Source organism: Penaeus japonicus, unplaced genomic scaffold (assembly GCF_977035675.1).
Source record: "Penaeus japonicus unplaced genomic scaffold, GWHDUDI00000001_assembly GWHDUDI00000012, whole genome shotgun sequence".
Taxonomy (NCBI): Eukaryota; Metazoa; Arthropoda; class Malacostraca; order Decapoda; family Penaeidae; genus Penaeus; species Penaeus japonicus.
The window spans coordinates 43,045,901-43,066,847 of NW_028234414.1; the positions used below are offsets into that span (position 1 = coordinate 43,045,901).

Below are 20,947 nucleotides of genomic sequence, written 5' to 3' on the forward strand. Positions count from 1 at the left end.
GGGGTTCAGGGTTCGATTTTGGGAGGTTCTAGTTTTTTTTGTTTTTTTTTTGTCTTGGGGGTTCGATTTTGGGAGGTTCTTTTTTTTTTTGTCTTGGAGATTCGATTCTGGGGGTTCTAGTTTTTTTTTTTTTTTTGGGGTTTGTCTTGGGGGTTCGATTTTGGGAGGTTCTTTTTCTTGGAGTGGGAGTGAGAGTGAGAGAGAGATAGAGAGAGACAGAGACAGAAAAAGACAGATACAGAGAGACAGAGACAGAGAGAGTCAGAGAGAAAGAGGGGCAGAGAGAAACAGAGACAGATAGATAGATAGATAGAGAGAGAGAGAGAGAGAGAGAGAGAGAGAGAGAGAGAGAGAGAGAGAGAGAGAGAGAGAGAGAGAGAGATAGGGATAGAGACAGATAGATATAGAGACAGATATATATATATATATAGAGAGAGAGATAGACAGACAGACAGAGGGAAAGAGATATATATAGAGAGAAACAGAGACAGAGAGAGACAGAGATAGAGAGACGGAGACAGAGAAAGACAGGGACAGAGACAGAGACGGAGACAGAGAAAGACAGGGACAGAGAGACAGACAGACAGAGAAAGAGAGAAAATTGCGGGAGGTCGATTGAATATGAAGAAGCAATTTAGCAAAAAAAAAAAAAAAAATCCATCAACGCCCTTGACTCACACCGATCTCCCTCCTCCCCCCCTCCCCCTCTCTCCCCTCTTCCCCCCTCCCCCCGCAGGCGCCCAACAGGAACCTCGAGGACAAGATCCTGCAGGTGAACCCGATCATGGAGGCCTTCGGAAACGCCAAGACGGGCATCAACGACAACTCCTCGCGGTTCGGGAAGTACCTCGAGCTGACCTACACGCGCCTCGGCAAGGTCACGGGCGCCAAGATCTCCGTGTACCTCCTCGAGCAGTCCAGGGTGGTGCACCAGGCGAAGTGAGTACCGGGGTTTCTTGGAGGGTTTGGGCTGCGCGGGGCACGCTCGCACGCGTACGCACGCACGCATGCACGTATGTATGTACGTACGTATGCACGTACGTAAGGACGCTCGCGCGCCGGCACGTACGCACGTATACACACAATCACGCACACACACACATACACACACACACACACACACACACACACACACACACACACACACACACACACACACACACACACACACACACACACACACACACACACACACACACACACATATATATATAGATAAATAGATAGATAGATAGACAGATAGATAGATGTAGATATACACACACACAATCAAGAATACGGTCGGCACAGCATCACAAACCAGAGCCCACTGAAATCCCAGTTTTTCCAGATAAGACATATGGTGGACACCTCGACTAGCTCTCACATTCCTCACCCAACATTTTTGCGGTTCCCCTTTTGCTTGCTTGCGAGTACATTGCTTGCATGAGTAAATGAGTAATAAGCAAGGAAACAGTAGGCAACAAGACGCCAATATTATATTCCCTGAAGAACCATTGAAACGCAAAAGCAATCGCCTTATGTACTTGCTTGCAATCTCGTCTTGCAGTTGCATTTCGAGCGTATTTGCTTCCTTGCATGCTCGTCTCGCAGGTAAATAAGCATTACCTTGTGAGTATGCCCCGAAGAAGCATTAAAGCATAGGAAAAAAAAAATCTTTGGGGGTGGGGGGGGGCTGTTTCCCCTTAGTAGATTCGTTTATAGGAAGTTTAGTTTGCAAGTATCACGTATTTTTGATTAGTTTTTTTTTTCCCAGCGGAGATCGTAAGATGTAAAGTCGGAAAGTAGGCTTGTGTGTATACATACTATGTATATATATGTATATGTGTGTGTATATATATATATATATATATATATATATATATATATATATATACATACATATATATATATACATATATACATATTTATACATATATATATATATTGTATATATTTATATATGTATATATATATATATATATGTATATATGTATATACATATATATATATATATATATATATATATATATATATATATATATATATACATACATATACACACATATATGCATGTATGTATGTATATGTAATGTATATACGAATATATGTATGTATGCATTTTATGCATTTATGTATATATCAATATATGCAGATGATGTTTATAATAATTGTGTATATATATAAATTCATGTATATATAGATGTTTAGATAATAATGAAACTAATAATACAACTAATTTCATTACGTAAAGCTGTTGTTAATTAACAGAAGTAAAACCATAACTTCAAAACAAAATAGACAAACAGATAGAAGAACAAGCTAACGAACATAGAACATAGAACATAGAACATAGAAAACATTAACCCTAGCCCTAAATAATCCACAAGAACAAACACACATCTCTACATCTAAGTGCCGAAAAAAAACAAAACAAAACAAAAACAAAAACAAAAACAGCCCGATATATCCACACCTGACGCCCCCCCTCCCCTTCCATCCCCTCCCCCCATTCCCCTCCCCCCATCCCCCCTCCATGGGCGTCGAGACGTCTCAGACACACACACACCCACCAACCCCGCAACCCTAATTATAAAGTAAGCATCAATATAATCATGCATCGAAGTCCTGACATGGTTTCCAGGGGCGAGCAGAACTTCCACATCTTCTACTACCTCTACGACGGGCTTGATGCAGAGAACAAATTGTTGCAATACAGTCTGGACAAGAACAAGCGAGATAAGCACCGATACCTGGCCGGCGCAGCGTGGAACAAGGAGCGAAGTGAAGTGAGTGGAGGGGGGGACTCTGTTATTTTTTTTTTTTGGAGGGGGTTGGGTTTTGTTTGAGTGGGTTGGCTGGCTTGGTTGTTTTTGGGTTTTGTTTGTGTGTTTTGTGAGTTTTTTTTTTGGGGGGGGGGGGTGTTTGTGTGTTTGTTTGGGATTTGTTTGTGTGTTTGTGAGTTGTTTTGTGTTTGTGAGTTTGTTTGTTTGGGTTTTGTGGGTTATGAGTTTGTGAGTTTGGGTTTTGTTTGTATGTTTGTGGGTTTGTTGTTTTGGGTTTTGTTTGTGTTTGGGATTTTGATTGTTTGGGTTTTGTTTGTGTGTGTTTGTGAGTTTGTTTGTTTGGGTTTTGTGAGTTTGTTTGTTTGGGTTTTGTTTGAGTGGGCTGGCTGGCTTGGTTGTTTTGGGTTTTGTTTGTGTGTTTGTGAGTTTGTTTGTTTGGATTTTGTTTCTATTTGTGAGTTTGTTTGTTTGTGTTTTGTGAGTTTTTTGTTTGTGTGTTTGTGAGTTTGTTTGGGTTTTGTTTGTGGGTTTGTTTGTTTGTCTTTAGCGTATGTTTAATTTTTGAAGGATATATTTTTCATGTTTGTGAGATAATATATATATATATATATATCTATATATATATATATATATATGTGTGTGTGTGTGTGTGTGTGTATGCATGTGATCTTTGGATATGAAATAAAAAGCAATAGAAATCAAGATCAATTAATAAGAGACATTTACAATTAATCACCTTTGAAATAAAATCCCGCCTATCATAATTGTCTGAGTAGTCTCTCACTTAACATCTTTCTTTTTCTCCCCCCCCCCCTCTCTCTCTCTTCTCCCCCCCACCCAACACTAACCTAACCTAACCTAACCTAACTCCCAACCCTCCCCTACACCCCACCCCCCACCTTCCCCTACCTACCCCTACACCCCCCTCCATTCCCCCTCCCAACCCCAACCCCCACCCATCCCTCTCCCAACCCTCCCATCCCCTACACCCCCCCCCCACAAACCCTCCTTCCAACCCCACAAACACCCCTTTTCCAACCCAACCCCCCCCTTCCAACCCCCCCACAACCCCTCCCAACCCCAAACACCCCCCTCCCACCCCCCCCAACACCCAACACCCCCCAACACCCCCTTTTTCCAACCCAACCTTTCCCCCACCCAACCCCTTTTCCAACCCAGGCTGCCGTACAACAATTCAACAAAGTCGTGGAGGGCCTCAAGTCCCTGGGTTTCCGTGACGACGAGCTCGACTCCGTGTACCGGATCCTGGCAGCCATCATCAACCTCGGCGACGTCGAGTTCTACCAGACCATCGACAAGGACAACATGGAGCAGGCGGCGGTCAAGAATGTCGAGCAGATTAAGATCGGTGAGGCGGGAGGGGGAGGCGGGGGGTTGGGAGAGGGGTGGGGGTGGGAGAGGGGGGTGGGTAAAGGGGGGGGGTAAAGGGGGGGGGTAAGGGAGGGTATATGGGGGTGGGTACTGGGTGGGGGGGAAGAGGGTACAGGGTGGGTGAGGAGGGGTACATGGGTGGGGGGTGTAGTGATTGGTGTAGATGTAGTATATGTATATATACGTATGTGTGTATATGTGTATATGTATATATATATATATATATATATATATATATATATGTGTGTGTGTGTGTGTGTGTGTGTGTGTGTGTGTGTGTGTGTGTTTGTTTATGAATAGATGCATATATGTATATACTTTTTGTGTATATAATTGCCCATTATTAAATATATATCACCCATCCTTCCTGCAAACTAAACCAATCACAAAAGAAAAAAAAATCTCCCATTCATAATGACCCAACAACCAAAACCCCCAACCCCACAAAAAAAAACTAACTAACAATCCCCCTTTCTTCTCTCCCCTCTCCCTCTCTCCCTCTCCCACCACCCCTCCCCTCCACCACCACCATCCACCCGCCGCCACCCCTACCAGTCTCCGAGCTCCTAGGCATCGACCCAGCGGACCTAGCCGACGCGCTGACCTCGAACAGCGTGGTCACCAAGGGCGAGATCATCACCAGGAACAACACGGTGGAGGAGGCGGTCAGTACCCGGGATGCCATGGCGAAGGCGATGTACGGGAGGCTCTTCGACTGGATCGTCAACAACATCAACCGGCTGCTGTCCTTCTGCAGGATCGTTTAGTGAGTAGGGGGAAAAAGGGGGATGGATGGAAGGGTGGGGTGGGATGGTGGGAAAAAGGGGGAGGGATGGGGAGGGTAAAGGGTGGAGGGTGGGAGAGGGGTGGATGGGGAAAGGTGGGGAGTGGGGAGGGGGTATGGGGTAAAAAAAAGGGTAGGGGGAGGGATGGTGGGTAAAGGGGGTGGGATGGGTATTCTGTTTTGTTTTGTTTTTCTTCTAATTTCTGTATTTTTTATTTTTTTTTTATCTCTTTTCTGCTTTCTTTCTGTTGTTCTTTCGTATTTAAATATCTTTTTCTTTTCTTCATTTATCTTCTCTTCTCATTTATTTTCTGTTTGCTTCTATTATTTCTTCTGCCTCTCTCTCTCTCTCTCTCCATCCCTCTCTCTCTCTCCCTCTTCCTCTCCCTCTCTCTCCCTCTCTCTCTCTCTCCCTCTCCCTCTCCCTCCATTCCTCTCTCTCTCTCTCCCTCTCTCCCTCTCTCCCTCTCTCCCTCTCTCTCTCTCTCTCTCTCTCTCTCTCTCTTTCTCTTTCTTTCTCTCTCTTTCTCTCCCATTCTATCACTGAACCAACTACAAACGGAGGACATTAATTCATTATCAAAATGAATATAAATATCCAATAATTAAAGTCCTCGCAACATCCATTTATCACTTACACACTACCAAAACAAACAAACTAACAAACAATAAGCTATTACTTCCAAACCAAAAAAAGAAGAAAAAAAGAAAGAAAGAAAAAAAAACAATAAGCAATATCGAAACGGAACACTAATTAAAACCGGAAATTAAACCAATAAACACATCATCAATAAACATGTATACAAAAAAAAATAAATCAAAACAGAACACAAATCAAAACCGGAAATGAAAAAAAAACATATATATGAAAAAAAACATATATATATATATGAAAATGCATATATGAAAAAAAATACATATAACATCGAAACAGAACACAATAATCAAAACCGGAAAAAAACATATATGAAAAAACATATATATATGAAAATATATATATGAAAAAAAAAACATAACATCAAAACAGAACACAAATCAAAACCGGAAATAAAAGAAAAGCATATATATGAAAAAAAAATATATATATACCTGAAAAAATATATAGCATCGAAACAAAACAATAATCAAAACCAGAAAAAAAATCATTTGTATATGAAAATACATATATGAAAAAAAAATACATATAACATCAAAACAAAACAACAAATCAAAACCGGAAATAAAAAAATAAAAAATCGTAAACCTTCTCTCTTTCTCTCTCAACAGCGGCGACAGTCTGGCCGTGGGTCTTTTGGACATTTTCGGCTTCGAGAACTTCGAGATCAACTCCTTCGAGCAGCTGTGCATCAATATTGCAAATGAGCAGATCCAGTACTTCTTCAATCAACATATCTTCACGTGGGAGCAGCAGGAGTACATGTCGGAGGGGATTGAGGTGAGGATGGGGGTGTGGGGGGAGGGGGAGGGGGATGGGGGGAGGAGGATGTGGGGGGAGAGGGGAGGGAGGGGGTGGTGGGAGGTAGAGGGGTGGGAGGGGAGGTGGTGGAGATGGTGGGGGAGGGTGGTGGGAGGAAAAGGGGGAAGGGGGAGGGGAGGTGGTGGAGGGAAAAGGGTGGAGGGAGGGGTAGGGGAGAGGGAGGTGGAAGGGGAGGAGGAGAGGGTGATAGTTAAAGAGAGATAGAGGGAGAGGAGAAGGAGAGAGAGAGAGGCAGAGAGAAATAGAAAGAGAGGCAGAGAGAGAGAGAGAGAGAGAAATAGAGAGAAAGAAAGATAGAACTAGGGGAAGAAAGAACGAATATAAACATAACCAAAGAGAGATAAAAACAAAACCAAAGAACGATTTAGCGATATCCAGCGAAGGAGTAAGAAAAAAAAAAAAAAAAAAAAAAGATCATCAAATCCTTTCCGATCTCACTTCCAACAGTGACCAACCGAAACTTCCCTTCCTCCCCACAGGTAAACATCGTGGAATTCGCCGACAATCGCCCCATCCTGGATATGTTCCTGGGGGCCCCCCCCCAAAGCCTAGGTCGCTTGCCCTGCTGGACGAAGAGAGTCGTTTCCCACAGGCCAGTGACCAGTCGCTTGTAGGGTATAGGGCCCTGTTTAAGCGTGGGTTTTGATTTTTGATGAAGATGATGACTTCACCTAACCTAATCTAACCCTAAACCTAAACCCAAACCTAAACCTAAACCCCCCCGGAAACCCCCCCACCTAACCCCGAAACCCCCAACCTAAACCCCCGAAACCCCCCCACCTAACTCGCGGTTCAAACACCCCCACATAACCCCACCCAACCCCCCCCCACCGAAAACCTCCCAACCCCCCCCCCCCCCCTCCCCCCCCCAAAAAACCCCCATCTAAACCCCCCGGAACCACCCCCCACCTAACCCCCGAACCCCCCGCACCTAAACCCCGGACCCCCCCCCCCCCACCTAACCCCGAAAAAAAACACCTAACCCCCGAAACCCCCCGCCCCGGACCCCCCCAGCACCTAAACCCCTCGGAAACCCCCACCTAACCCCCTCGGAAACCCCCCAAAACCCCACCTAACCCCCTCGGAAACCCCCGCACACCTAACCCCGGAAACCTCTTCTCTCCCTCTCCCCGACCAGACAAATTCCACAGCAACATCAAGTCTCAGTTTTACGTGAAGCCGAAAGCCCAGAGTCTCGAGTTCACCATTCGCCACTTCGCCGGGAAAGTGGCCTACTGTTCCGACAAGTTCTTGGAGAAGAATAAGAACTTCCTGCCCACCGAAGTGATTCAGCTGTTCAGGCAGAGCGCTCATGATGTCATAAGGTGAGGTGTTGTTGTTGTTGTTGTTGTTATTGTTTTTTGGGGGGAGTGGTTGGAGGAGTGAGAGGGGGAGGGAGTGGGTGGGTAGGTGGAGGGAGGGTAGGGGGAGGGAGGTAGGTGGGAAGAGGGTAGGTGGGAAGGATGGAGAGAGAAAAAAAGAACGAATATAAACATAACCAAAGAGAGATAAAAACAAAACCAAAGAACGATTTAGCGATATCCAGCGAAGGAGTAAGAAAAAAAAAAAAAAAAAAAAAAGATCATCAAATCCTTTCCGATCTCACTTCCAACAGTGACCAACCGAAACTTCCCTTCCTCCCCACAGGTAAACATCGTGGAATTCGCCGACAATCGCCCCATCCTGGATATGTTCCTGGCCAAGCCGATGGGCCTGCTTGCTCTGCTGGACGAAGAGAGTCGTTTCCCACAGGCCAGTGACCAGTCGCTTGTCGGTTAGTAGTGTCCCGTGTTGTAATCTTGGTTGATTTTTGATGATGATGATGACTTCACCTAACCTAATCTAACCCTAAACCTAAACCCAAACCTAAACCTAAACCCCCCCGGAAACCCCCCCACCTAACCCCGAAACCCCCAACCTAAACCCCCGAAACCCCCCCACCTAACTCCGGAAACTCCCCCACCTAACCCCCCAAAACCCCCACCTAAACCCCCCGGAACCACCCCCCACCTAACCCCCGAACCCCCCGCACCTAAACCCCGGAACCCCCCCCCCCCCACCTAACCCCGAAAAAAACACCTAACCCCCGAAACCCCCCGCCCCGGACCCCCCCAGCACCTAAACCCCTCGGAAACCCCCACCTAACCCCCTCGGAAACCCCCCAAAACCCCACCTAACCCCCTCGGAAACCCCCCTTGGTCAAAAAAACACCTAACTCCGGAAACCTCTTCTCTCCTTCTCCCCGACCAGACAAATTCCACAGCAACATCAAGTCTCAGTTTTACGTGAAGCCGAAAGCCCAGAGTCTCGAGTTCACCATTCGCCACTTCGCCGGGAAAGTGGCCTACTGTTCCGACAAGTTCTTGGAGAAGAATAAGAACTTCCTGCCCACCGAAGTGATTCAGCTGTTCAGGCAGAGCGCTCATGATGTCATAAGGTGAGGTGTTGTTGTTGTTGTTGTTGTTATTGTTTTTTGGGGGGAGTGGTTGGAGGAGTGAGAGGGGGAGGGAGTGGGTGGGTAGGTGGGAGGGAGGGTAGGTGGGAGGGAGGGTAGGTGGGAGAGAGGGTAGGTGGGAAAGATGGAGAGAGGGAGAGAGGAAAGAGGAAGAGAGAGAAAGAGAGAGAGAGAGAGAGAGAGAGAGAGAGAGAGAGAGAGAGAGAGAGAGAGAAAGAGATTGATTTGATTTTAAAAAGTTTATTTGCAAAACTGTGTACATTCCCTGCAAAAAGCCAGGGTAAGATGTCAAAGCATCTATTCAAACTGGCTGAGTTTCTACTGAGTAAAGGACTTAGTCAAGTTTTAATCTTACATACCTGAAACGAGAGCAAGAGAGAGAGAGAGAGAGAGAGAGAGAGAGAGAGAGAGAGAGAGAGAGAGAAAGAAATATAGACAAAGAGAGAAAGAGACATATACCAACAAAAGAGAGAGAGAGAAAGAGAAAGAGAGAAAGAGAGAGCGAGAGAGAGAGCGAGACAGAGAGAGACAGACCAAGAGAGACAAAAAAAAAAAAAAAAAAGATAGAAAAAGAAACCAATAACAAAAAAAAACAAAAAAAGCCACCCACAACCCCCCTCCCTCTTTTCTCCGCAGGTTCCTCTTCCAGTGCCCTCTCACCAAGACCGGAAACCTGTACTACGCCACCCCAAGGGCCTCACCTCGCAGCACCATAAGTGACAGGCCGAAGTCGCGCCAAGGGAGTACCAAGGTCAGTTCGATGGAAATCTTGAATTGTTGTAGATGTTTAGAGTTAATTTGAGGTTGTGTTATGTGATGTGAGAGTTAGTTTGAGGTTGTGTTATGTGATGTGAGAGTTAGTTTGAGGTTGTGTTATGTGATGTAAGAATTAATTTGGTTGTGTTATGTGATGTGAGAGTTAGTTTGAGGTTGTGTTATGTGATGTAAGAATTAATTTGGTTGTGTTATGTGATGTGAGAGTTAGTTTGAGGTTGTGTTATGTGATGTAAGAATTAATTTGATGTAAGAATTAAATTGGTTGTGTAATGTGATGTAAGAATTAATTTGGTTGTGTTATGTGATGTGAGAGTTAGTTTGAGGTTGTGTTATGTGATGTAAGAATTAATTTGATGTAAGAATTAAATTGGTTGTGTAATGTGATGTAAGAGTTAATTTGGTTGTGTTATGGGATGTGAGAGTTAAATTGAGGTTGTGGTATGGGATGTAAGAGTTAATTTAATGTAATAAAGAGTTAATTTAATGGGATGTGAGAGTTAATTTGAGGTTGTGTGATGGGATGTAAGAGTTAATTTAATGTAATAAAGAGTTAATTTAATGGGATGTGAGAGTTAATTTGAGGTTGTGTGATGGGATGTGAGATTAAATTGGTTGTGTGATGTGATGTAAGAGTTAATTTAATGTGATAAAGAGTTCATTTAATGGGATGTAAGAGTTAATTTGATGTTGTGTTATGTTGTGTGATGTGATAGTTAATTTGAGGTTGTGTTATGGGATGTGAGAATTAAATTGGTTATGTAATGGTATGGGATGTGAGAGTTAGTTTGAGGTTGTGTTATGGGATGTGAGGATTAAATTGGTTATGTGATGTGATGTAAGAGTTAATTTAATGTAATAAAGAGTTAATTTAATGGGATGTGAGAGTTAGTTTGAGGTTGTGTTATGGAATGTGAGAATTAATTTGATGTTGTGTTATGGGATGGGATGTGAGAATTAATTAGAGGTTGTGTTATGGGATGTGAGAATTAAATTGATGCAATGTTAGGTGATGTGAGAGTTAATTTGATGTAACGTTATGTGATGTGAGAATTAATTTGAGGTTGTGTTATGGGATGTGAGAGTTAAATTGGTTATGTAATGGTATGGGATGTAAGAATTAATTTGATGTAACGTTATGTGATGTGAGAATTAATTTGATGTTATGTTATGTGATGTGAGAATTAATTTGATGTAATATGTGATGTGATAATTAATTTGATGTTGTGTTATGTGATGTAAAAGTTAATTTGATGTGTTATGTGATGTGAGAGTTAATTTGAGGTTGTGTTGTGGGATGTGAGAGTTAATTTGAGGTTGTGGGATGGGATGTGAGAGTTAATTTGAGGTTGTGTTGTGGGATGTGAGAGTTAATTTGAGGTTGTGTTATGGGATGTAAGAGTTAATTTAATGTAATAAAGAGTTAATTTAATGGGATGTGAGAGTTAGTTTGAGGTTGTGTTATGGGATGTAAGAATTAATTTGATGTTGTGTTATGTGGTGTGAGAATTAATTTGAGATTGTGTTATGGGATGTGAGAGTTGATTTGAGGTTGTGTTATGGAATGTGAGAGTTAATTTAATGTAATAAAGAGATAATTTAATGGGATGTAAGAGTTAGTTTGATGTTATGTTATGTGATGTGAGATTGATATTGGATGTTGTGTTAGGTGTGTGTGAATTAATTGTTGTTTTGTGTTATGGGGATGTGTCAATTAATTTGAGGTTGTGTTATGGGATGGGTGAGTTTAATTTTGATGGAAGGTTTTGTGATGTAATATTAAATTGTTTATGTGATTGAAATGTGTTTGGAATTAGAGTTTGTGGTTAGGTTAGGATTTTTGTGAGGAGTTAAAGATTATTGTTTTTTGTTTTTTTTTAAGTAATGGTGTGGATTTAAGACTGTATATGTTGAGAATTGTAGGATATCAATCATTATTATAACGAGTTAATTTTTAATGGGATGTGAGAGTAAGTTTGAGGTTGTTGTTATGGGATTATGGGATGATAAGAATTAATTTGATGTTGTGTTATGTGGTGTGAGAATTAATTTGAGGTTGTGTTATGGGATGTAAGAATTAATTTGAGGTTATGTTATGTGATGTAAGAATTAATTTGATGTAATGTGATGTGATGTAAGAATTAAATTGCTTATGTAATGTGAGAATGGTATTTGGAATTAGGGTATGGTGTTTAGTTTTTTTGAGAGAGTTAAAGATTATTGTATAATGTTTTATTTTTTTTAAGTAATGGTATGGATTAAAGATTGTGTATGTTGAGAATTGTAGTATATTAATCAGTATTACGATTCATGATAGGGATGTGAGAGTTAGTTTGAGGTTGTGTTATGGGATGTAAGAATTAATTTGATGTTGTGTTATGTGGTGTGAGAATTAATTTGATGTTGTGTTATGGGATGTGACAATTAATTTGAGGTTGTGTTATGGGATGTGAGAGTTAATTTGATGTAAGGTTATGTGATGTAAGAATTAAATTGGTTATGTGATGTGAGAATGGTGTTTGGAATTAGAGTATGGTGTTTAGGCTTTTGAGAGAGTTAAAGATTATTGTTTTTTGTTTTTTTTTAAGTAATGGTGTGGATTTAAGACTGTATATGTTGAGAATTGTAGGATATCAATCATTATTACGATTCAAGATAGATCGATAGATAGATCGATAGATAGAAAGATAGACAGATAGACAGATAGATAGACAGATAAAGATAGATAGACCGATATAGATAGATCGATATATAGATCGATAGACAGATATAGATAGACAGACATATAGACAGATAAATAGAAAGATAGATAGACAAATAGATTAAAAAAAACATTGTCTCCAGCAGACGCAGTACGACAGCCGGGGACTCGCCTCGCAGACGAAGGCGCAGCAGACGGTGGCCACCTACTTCAGGTACTCTCTCATGGATCTCCTGCAGAAGATGGTCAACGGCACGCCCCACTTCGTCCGCTGCATCAAGCCCAACGACGAAAAGCTCCCCGATAAGTTCGATGGCAAGAAGGTTTGTGGGTCGTGTCGTGTCGATTTTTTTTTTCGATTTTTTTTTTTTTTTTTTTTTTTTTTTTTTTTTTTTTTTGGGGGGGGGGGGGGGGGGGGGGGGGGGTTTAGATGGGGGGGAGATATGAGAAAGGGTATGTTTAAGAAATTATAGAAATAGATTGGAGAAAAGTAGGATATTTATGTATGGATATATGGATGGATATGAGATATATGTATATGTGCGTATATATACACTATATATAAGTACATGTATTTTTTATTAATTTTTTTATGTGGGTGTAGGTGGGTGTGTATATATATTATATATCGAACTGATCACATAATAAAAAAATATCATAACAAAAAATGAAACACATTTTTCCCCTAACAGCAAAACAAGACAAAAAATTATAATAATAGAAAATAAATAAATAAATAAATAAATAATAAATAAAATAACTCGACAAATCAACATAATTCAATCAAAACCCCCCCAAAATTCAAACACAAAACAATCCACAACAACCTAACAAACACACTAACTAACGCTTCTCCCCCCCCTTACCCCCTTTCCCCCTCCCTCCTCCCCACCTCCCCTCTCTCCCCACCTTCCCCCCTTCCCCACCTCCCCACCTCCCCCTTACCCTCCCCCCCCTTCCCCCCTCTCCCCACTTCCCCTCTCTCCCCCTCCCCACCTCCCCACCTTCCCCCCTTCCCCTCTCTCCCCCCTCTCTCCCCACCTTCCCCCCTTCCCCACCTTCCCCCCTTCCCCCTTCCCCCCTTCCCCTCTCTTACCCTCTCTCCCCCTCCCCCCCCTTACCCCCCACTTCCCCACCTCCCCCCTTCCCCCTTCCCCTCCCTCTCCCCCCCCTCACCCCCCACTTCCTTTCCGTATTGCAGGTCCAACGGCAACTACGGTATGCGGGCGTGATGGAAACTGTCCGAATACGTCAACACGGCTACTCACACCGTATACCTTTTGCCGAATTCTTACGCAGGTTAGTGGTGGTGGGTGGGGGGTTGGGGTATTCTTCTTGTTGTTGCGTTTGTTGTTGTGTTTGTTGTTGTTGTAAGTGTGGGTGTTGTTGTAGAGTTTGGTTTGTAGTTGGTATTGTGTGTATGGTTAGTGTTTTTTTTTTTTTTTTTTTTTTTTTTCTTTTTGAGGTGAGGGAGGAGACTGGTAAGAATGATGATTATTTTTTTTATGGGTAGTCTTGTAATAAAGATGATGGATGATATTAATGATGGTAATGATGGTGATAACAGTAGCTATTATTGTAGTGATAATGGTTATGGTAATATTGACAATGAATATAATGATATTGATGATAACTAATGGTAAAAGTATCTTTAACAATAATAATAACGGTAATAATAATGATAATAATAATAATAATAATGACAATGATAATAAAAATAAACAATAATAATGAAAATTAAAAGAATAATGATAATTATGATAATAATAATAATAATAATAATAATAATAATAAAAATAAAAATAAACAATGATAATGAAAATTAAAATAGCAACAATGTTAATAACGATATTAATAATAATAAAAACCAAACAAAAATAACAAAAATCAAAACAACAACAACAACACTAAAACACCACACCTAACCACACCCACGATAACCCAACCTAACCCAACCCCACGCCCACAGATACTGCTTCTTGGCCTTCAACTTCGACGAGCGCGTAACCGCCTCGAAGGAGAACTGTCGGCTCCTACTCCTTCGCCTCAAGATGGACGGCTGGGCGTTGGGCAAGACGAAGGTGTTCCTCAAGTACTACCATGTGGAATACCTCGCCAAGATGTATGAGAAGCAGGTGAGAGGTGGGAGGGGATGGGAGGGTGTGGGTGGGTGAGGGGTGGGTAGGGTGGGTGGGTGTGGGTGAGGGGAGGGTGGATGGTGGGTGGGAGGGTTGGGTGGGGATGGGGATGGGTGGGGTGTGGGGAGGGGGTGGGATGGGTGGGTGAGGGGAGGGGGTGGGGGAAGGGTGAGGGGAGGGGGTTGGGTGATGGGGTGGGGGGGTGAAGGGGTTGGGAGTGATGGGGGGGGGGTGGGCTTGGGTGATGGGGGGGAGGGAGGGTTGGGTGGATGGGGAGGGTGGGTTGGGTGATTGATGTGGGAGTGGTGGGGGAGGGAGAGGGTGGGGGTGATGGGAGGGTTGGGTGGGGGTGGGTGAGAGAGTGGGTTGGGGTGGGATGGGTGATGGGAGGGTGGGAGGTGTGTGTGTGTGTGTTTGTGTACGTGCATGCGGGCATCTATCTACTTTTCTTAATGTACGCCCTTATGAAAATAAAATGACAAATCAATAGAAGAGACGAAAATAAATAAACAGACAGATGAAGATAGAAAAAAAGGTAAACCGTAGGAATGAAATGAGACCCCATAACCCCCACTAAAACTCCCCAAAACTCCCCTCAACTCCCTTCCCAACCCCCCACCTCCCCTCAACCCCCCACTAAAACTCCCCTCAACTCCCACTAAAACTCCCCTCAACCCCCACTAAAACTCCCCTCAACCCCCACTAAAACTCCCTTCAACCCCCTCTAAAACTCCCTTCCCAACCCCTCAACTCCCCCCACCTCCCCTCAACCCCCCTTCAACCCCTATTAAAACTCCCCTCACCTCACCTTCTCTTCTCTTCCCTTCCCTTTCCCCTCAGATCCGGCGAGTGATCCAAGTGCAAGCGTGTGTGCGGCGGTGGCTGGCCCGCATCAGGTACCAGAAGCAGAAATGGGCGATCGCGCGCTCCGTCATCACTCTTCAGAGGTGGGTTTTTGGCGCGAAAGTTGAGAGCTTCGTTGAGGTGGGTTTTTGGCGCGAAGTTTGAGTGCTTCGTTGAGGTGGGTTTTTGGCGCGAAGTTTGAGTGCTTCGTTGAGGTGGGTTTTTGGCGCGAAGTTTGAGTGCTTTCAATTGAGGGAAGTTGGCCGTAGAGTTTGAGTGACATTCGTTGAGGTGAGGGGCGGTGGTTTTTGGCGCGAAGTTTGAGTGCTTCGTTGAGGTGAGGCGGGGGGTTGTGTTTTTTTGGGCGAAGTTTGAGAGAGCTTGTGAGGTGGGTTTTGGCCGCGAAGTTTGAGCAGCATCGTTGAGGTGGTTGAAACGTGAAGGTTGAAGTTTCGTTGTCCTGGCGCGAAGATTCTGCTAGTTTCGTTGTGGTGGTTCGATTCGTTGAGGTTTTGTTTTAGGTTTCATTCGATGGTTTGTTTATTGTGTAGGAGTGTGTATAGTGATAATTAAATGTGAATATATATATATATATATATATATATATATATATATATATATATATATATATATATATAGCGAGAGAGAGAGAGAGAGAGATAGAGATAGAGATAGATAGATAGAGAGAGAGAGAGAGAGAGAGAGAGAAAGAGATGAGAGAGAGATAGAGAGAGAGAAAGAGAGAGAAAGAGAAAGAGAGATAGATACAGATAGAAAGAGAAAGAAAGAGATAAACAGATATAGAGAAAGAAAAAAAGAAAAAAGAAAAAACAAATAATAACAATAACCGAAAGAACCAACCCCAAACCCAAAACCCAAAACCCAAACCCACACACACACCTTCCAACCGAGCGCGCCCTCCCTCCCTCCCCGCAGCCCAATGGATGAAGGCCAAGATGATGGGGGCGTTGGGGGCGCAGTCCTCCTTGGACGACGAAGGAAAGAAGGAGGTGAAGAGGGAGGCCCCGAAACCCCCCAAACCCCCCAAGACGAAGGACACCATGACCGAAGATGAGGCCGCCACCATCATCCAGTGTCGTAAGAAGGACCGCGTTCGATGCATGCATGTCCTCCTTGAGGCGGTAGTCGTAGGGTCTTTGGAGTAGGAGTTGGATCCTGCGATGTAGGATTTGGTATTCTGCGATGTAGGATTCGATGCCTTTGGAGGAGGATTCGATGCCTTGGAGTAGGATTTGATGGCTTATAGTAATATTTGGATTCTGCGATGAAGGATTTGATGGCTTGGAGTAGGATTTGATGCCTTGGAAGAGAATCCGATGCCTTGGAGTAGGATTTGATGCCTTGGGGAAGGATTTGGATCCTGCGATGTAAGATTCGATGCCTTGGAGTAGGATTTGATGCCTTGGAAGAGGATCCGATGCCTTAGAGTAGGATTTGGATCCTGCGATGTAAGATTCGATGCCTTGGAGTAGGATTTGATGGCTTGGAGTAGGATTCGATGCCTTGGAATAGGATTTGATGCCTTGGAGTAGGATTCGATGGCTTGGAATAGGATTTGATGCCTTGGAGTAGGATTCGATGCCTTGGAGTAGGATTCGATGCCTTGGAGTAGGATTCGATGCCTTGGAGTAGGATTTGATGCCTTGGAGTAGGATTTGGTATTCTGCGATGTAGGATTCGATGCCTTGGAGTAGGATTTGATGCCTTGGAGTAGGATTCGATGCCTTGGAGTAGGATTCGATGCCTTGGAGTAGGATCAGATGCCCTGGAGTAGGATTTGATGCCTTGGAGTAGGATTCGATGCCTTGGAGTAGGATTCGATGCCTTGGAGTAGGATTTGATGCCTTGGAGTAGGATTCGATGCCTTGGAGTAGGATTCGATGCCTTGGAGTAGGATTTGATGCCTTGGAGTAGGATTTGATGCCTTGGAGTAGGATTTGATGCCTTGGAGTAGGATTCGATGCCTTGGAGTAGGATTTGATGCCTTGGAGTAGGATTTGATGCCTTGGAGTAGGATTCAATGCCTTGGAGTAGGATTTGATGCCTTGGAAGAGGATCCGATGCCTTGGAAGAGGATCCGATGCCTTGGAGTAGGATTTGATGCCTTGGAGTAGGATTCGATGCCTTGGAGTAGGATTCGATGCCTTGGAGTAGGATTTGATGCCTTGGAGTAGGATTTGATGCCTTGGAGTAGGATTCGATGCCTTGGAGTAGGATTTGATGCCTTGGAGTAGGATTCGATGCCTTGGAGTAGGATTCGATGCCTTGGAACAGGATTCGATGCCTTGGAGTAGGATTCAATGCCCTGGAGTAGGATCCGATGCCTTGGAGTAGGATTTGATGCCTTGGAGTAGGATTTGATGCCTTGGAGTAGGATTCGATGCCTTGGAGTAGGATCCGATGCCTTGGAGTAGGATTCGATGCCTTGGAGTAGGATCCGATGCCTTGGAGTAGGATTCGATGCCTTGGAGTAGGATCCGATGCCTTGGAGTAGGATCCGATGCCTTGGAGTAGGATTCGATGCCTTGGAGTAGGATTCGATGCCTTGGAGTAGGATTCGATGCCTTGGAGTAGGATTCGATGCCTTGGAGTAGGATTCGATGCCTTGGAGTAGGATTCGATGCCTTGGAACAGGATTCGATGCCTTGGAGTAGGATTCGATGCCTTGGAGTAGGATCCGATGCCTTGGAACAGGATTCGATGCCTTGGAGTAGGATTCGATGCCTTGGAGTAGGATTCGATGCCTTGGAGTAGGATTCGATGCCTTGGAGTAGGATTCGATGCCTTGGAGTAGGATTCGATGCCTTGGAACAGGATTCGATGCCTTGGAGTAGGATTCGATGCCTTGGAGTAGGATTCGATGCCTTGGAGTAGGATTCGATGCCTTGGAGTAGGATTCGATGCCTTGGAGTAGGATTCGATGCCTTGGAGTAGGATTCGATGCCTTGGAACAGGATTTGATGCCTTGGAGTAGGATTTGATGCCTTGGAGTAGGATTCGATGCCTTGGAGTAGGATTCGATGCCTTGGAGTAGGATTCGATGCCTTGGAGTAGGATTCGATGCCTTGGAGTAGGATTCGATGCCTTGGAGTAGGATTCGATGCCTTGGAGTAGGATTCGATGCCTTGGAGTAGGATTCAATGCCTTGGAGTAGGATTCGATGCCTTGGAGTAGGATTCGATGCCTTGGAGTAGGATTCGATGCCTTGGAGTAGGATTGGATGCCTTGGAATAGGATTTGATGCCTTGGAGTAGGATTTGATGCCTTGGAGTAGGATTTGATGCCTTGGAGTAGGATTCGATGCCTTGGAATAAGATCCGATGCCTTAAGACAGGTATTTTGGATTCCTTAAAGTAGGGTTTGGTACCTTGATAGTACAGGTATCTGAATCAATTGTATGTGTAGGATTTGATGCTCTTAACTAAGTATGGATTCCGTAGAATAGACTTTGATCTCCTGAAGGACGACTCGATCCTTTAAAAACAGGATCCGATCTCCAGAAATAGGTTTCGATCCCTTAAAACAATATCTGATCCTTAGGAGAGAACATTTAGTAGTTTGAAGTAGAGTTGATCCCGTTAGATAGGATCCGATCCCACGAAATAGGATGTAGATCCTGAATTTAGAAAAAAAACACGAAGAAATGGACAACCGCCATTTCACTGAAATTGTCCTTATAATAGTGTCCATTTTGACTGACAATGAAGGCATGTGTGTGTCCTTGAAGAAACGTGATTGCTATGCTACGTTTGCGCGCGTTAGAATTTATATTTTTTTTATGCTACACTTTGATGCCGAGCTTTTTTATTCCAGAATGTGTAAGCATATTAAAATGCTTCGTTGTATTTGTAAATTCCATATTTGTTGATAATAAAGTAGCTGTTTGGGTAAGCATGTGCTGTATGCTAGCATGAAAGCCTGGCGAATGCTAAACCAAATTTACTAACACACACACACACACTTTAACACACACACTTTAACACACACACACACACACACACACTTTAACACACACACTTTAACACACACACACACACACACACACACACACACTACACACACACACACTTTAACACACACTTTAACACACACACACACACACACACACACACACACACACACACACACACACACACACACACACACACACACACACACACACACACACACGCACACATACACACACACACACACACACACACTCATGCACACAGCTAAATTTTTTGCATAATATAATGTAATGTGATTTGAACGCACAAATACATGCAAGACACATGCCAAAACTTTTTGAAATATGATATATTCACTGCATCCATTCGTAATAAATCATTTTAATGATATACATATTCATAAATACTTCAAAAGTCCTTAGCGAATATTCAACACCATAAAATAGCATAGCAACACCCTCAATATTTATTCGCAATAAAAAAAACCATCACACAAGAAATCTTCAACGACCAGACAACATACACATAACCAATCAAAACATCACCCAAAACCCACCATATATCCCTTCGTAACACTAAAAAAAAAAAAAAAAAAAAAAAAACGACAAACCAATTTCCTTTTCCTTTTTTTTATCAAGATTTCCGAGGTCACCAGGCGCGCTTAGAGTGGGGTCCAGCCATCGAAGAAAGACTCAAAAAGCTGGTGGAGAAACACATCGACAACGCAGACGAAGCTTCTAAGGCTCTGGAGGTAAGCGAAGAACTAAGACTGTTGGCATGTGACCGCAATGTCAATAGTCTTTGGTTTTTGGTCTTTGATTTTTGGTCTTTGGTCTTTGATGTTTTGTCTTTGGTCTTTGGTCTTTGGGACGTACCTGTTGGCGAGGGTCTGAGAGATAATGGGAGGTTGTGATAATGGGAGGATGATGAGATTCTGATCTGAACTGTGTAAGATATTATTGTTTTTTTATTTTTTTCTCTCTAACTCCATGTCTTTCAATATTTCACGCGAACTTCTCTTCCTGTTTAACTATTTCTCCTTCTGAAGCATTCCTGTTCTTCCCTTCATTCATTCATTCCCAACAACCTTTCTTTTCAAATCTCCTTTTTAACAAGACCTTCGACTTCTCCTTTTTTCCTTTTTTTCTTGTTTTACCCCAGCAACCCCTTCGTTTTAACCTAAATACCCTCCCTTTTTCCCATGACCACTAGGCGGAGGGCCTGTCACCCGAAGAGGCCGCCATGATCATCCAAAAATTCTGGGGGAAACACAAGAAGGAAAAGGAAAAGGAAAAGGAAAAGATGAAGAAGAAAGAGCCGGAACCCGCTCCCGCAACACAGAAAGATCTCGGCCGCTACACCAACAGCAAAAAAATGACGAGTCTCATTATGTTTTCGGAAAAGGTAGGTCGTTTTTTTTTTAGTTTTGAATTTTAATGGAGTTACTCATTTTGTTACTCTAAAACAAAGTATGTTAATGTTGTTCTCCTTAATTATGGTATTGGTTGTCTCTACATGTGCATTGGCCATGTCTTTTTTTTTCCTGTGTATCAAAATAGACTTGAATTTGTTTGTATGTTTATGTTTCATTCACATATTAACGTAATTGTTTACATGTTAATTTAACAAAAGCAACTCTTCATCAGC

At 43.1% G+C, this 20,947-nt stretch overlaps 1 protein-coding gene across 1 annotated transcript in view; it reads left to right on the forward strand.

The window, feature by feature from the left end:
* Window positions 1-20,947, forward strand: part of LOC122246899 (myosin-IIIb-like) — a 71,198-nt gene that overhangs the window by 42,562 nt on the left and 7,689 nt on the right. Inside the window, exons 12-26 of the mRNA XM_086542834.1 lie at window positions 737-939; window positions 2,606-2,768; window positions 3,945-4,134; window positions 4,713-4,923; window positions 6,208-6,376; window positions 8,066-8,192; window positions 8,669-8,855; window positions 9,510-9,624; window positions 12,495-12,671; window positions 13,550-13,647; window positions 14,318-14,483; window positions 15,327-15,452; window positions 16,184-16,427; window positions 19,939-20,051; window positions 20,513-20,704. Of these exons, the coding sequence (XP_086398960.1) occupies window positions 737-939; window positions 2,606-2,768; window positions 3,945-4,134; window positions 4,713-4,923; window positions 6,208-6,376; window positions 8,066-8,192; window positions 8,669-8,855; window positions 9,510-9,624; window positions 12,495-12,671; window positions 13,550-13,647; window positions 14,318-14,483; window positions 15,327-15,452; window positions 16,184-16,427; window positions 19,939-20,051; window positions 20,513-20,704 (2,481 nt within the window). The remainder of the gene's footprint in view (window positions 1-736; window positions 940-2,605; window positions 2,769-3,944; window positions 4,135-4,712; window positions 4,924-6,207; window positions 6,377-8,065; window positions 8,193-8,668; window positions 8,856-9,509; window positions 9,625-12,494; window positions 12,672-13,549; window positions 13,648-14,317; window positions 14,484-15,326; window positions 15,453-16,183; window positions 16,428-19,938; window positions 20,052-20,512; window positions 20,705-20,947) is intronic.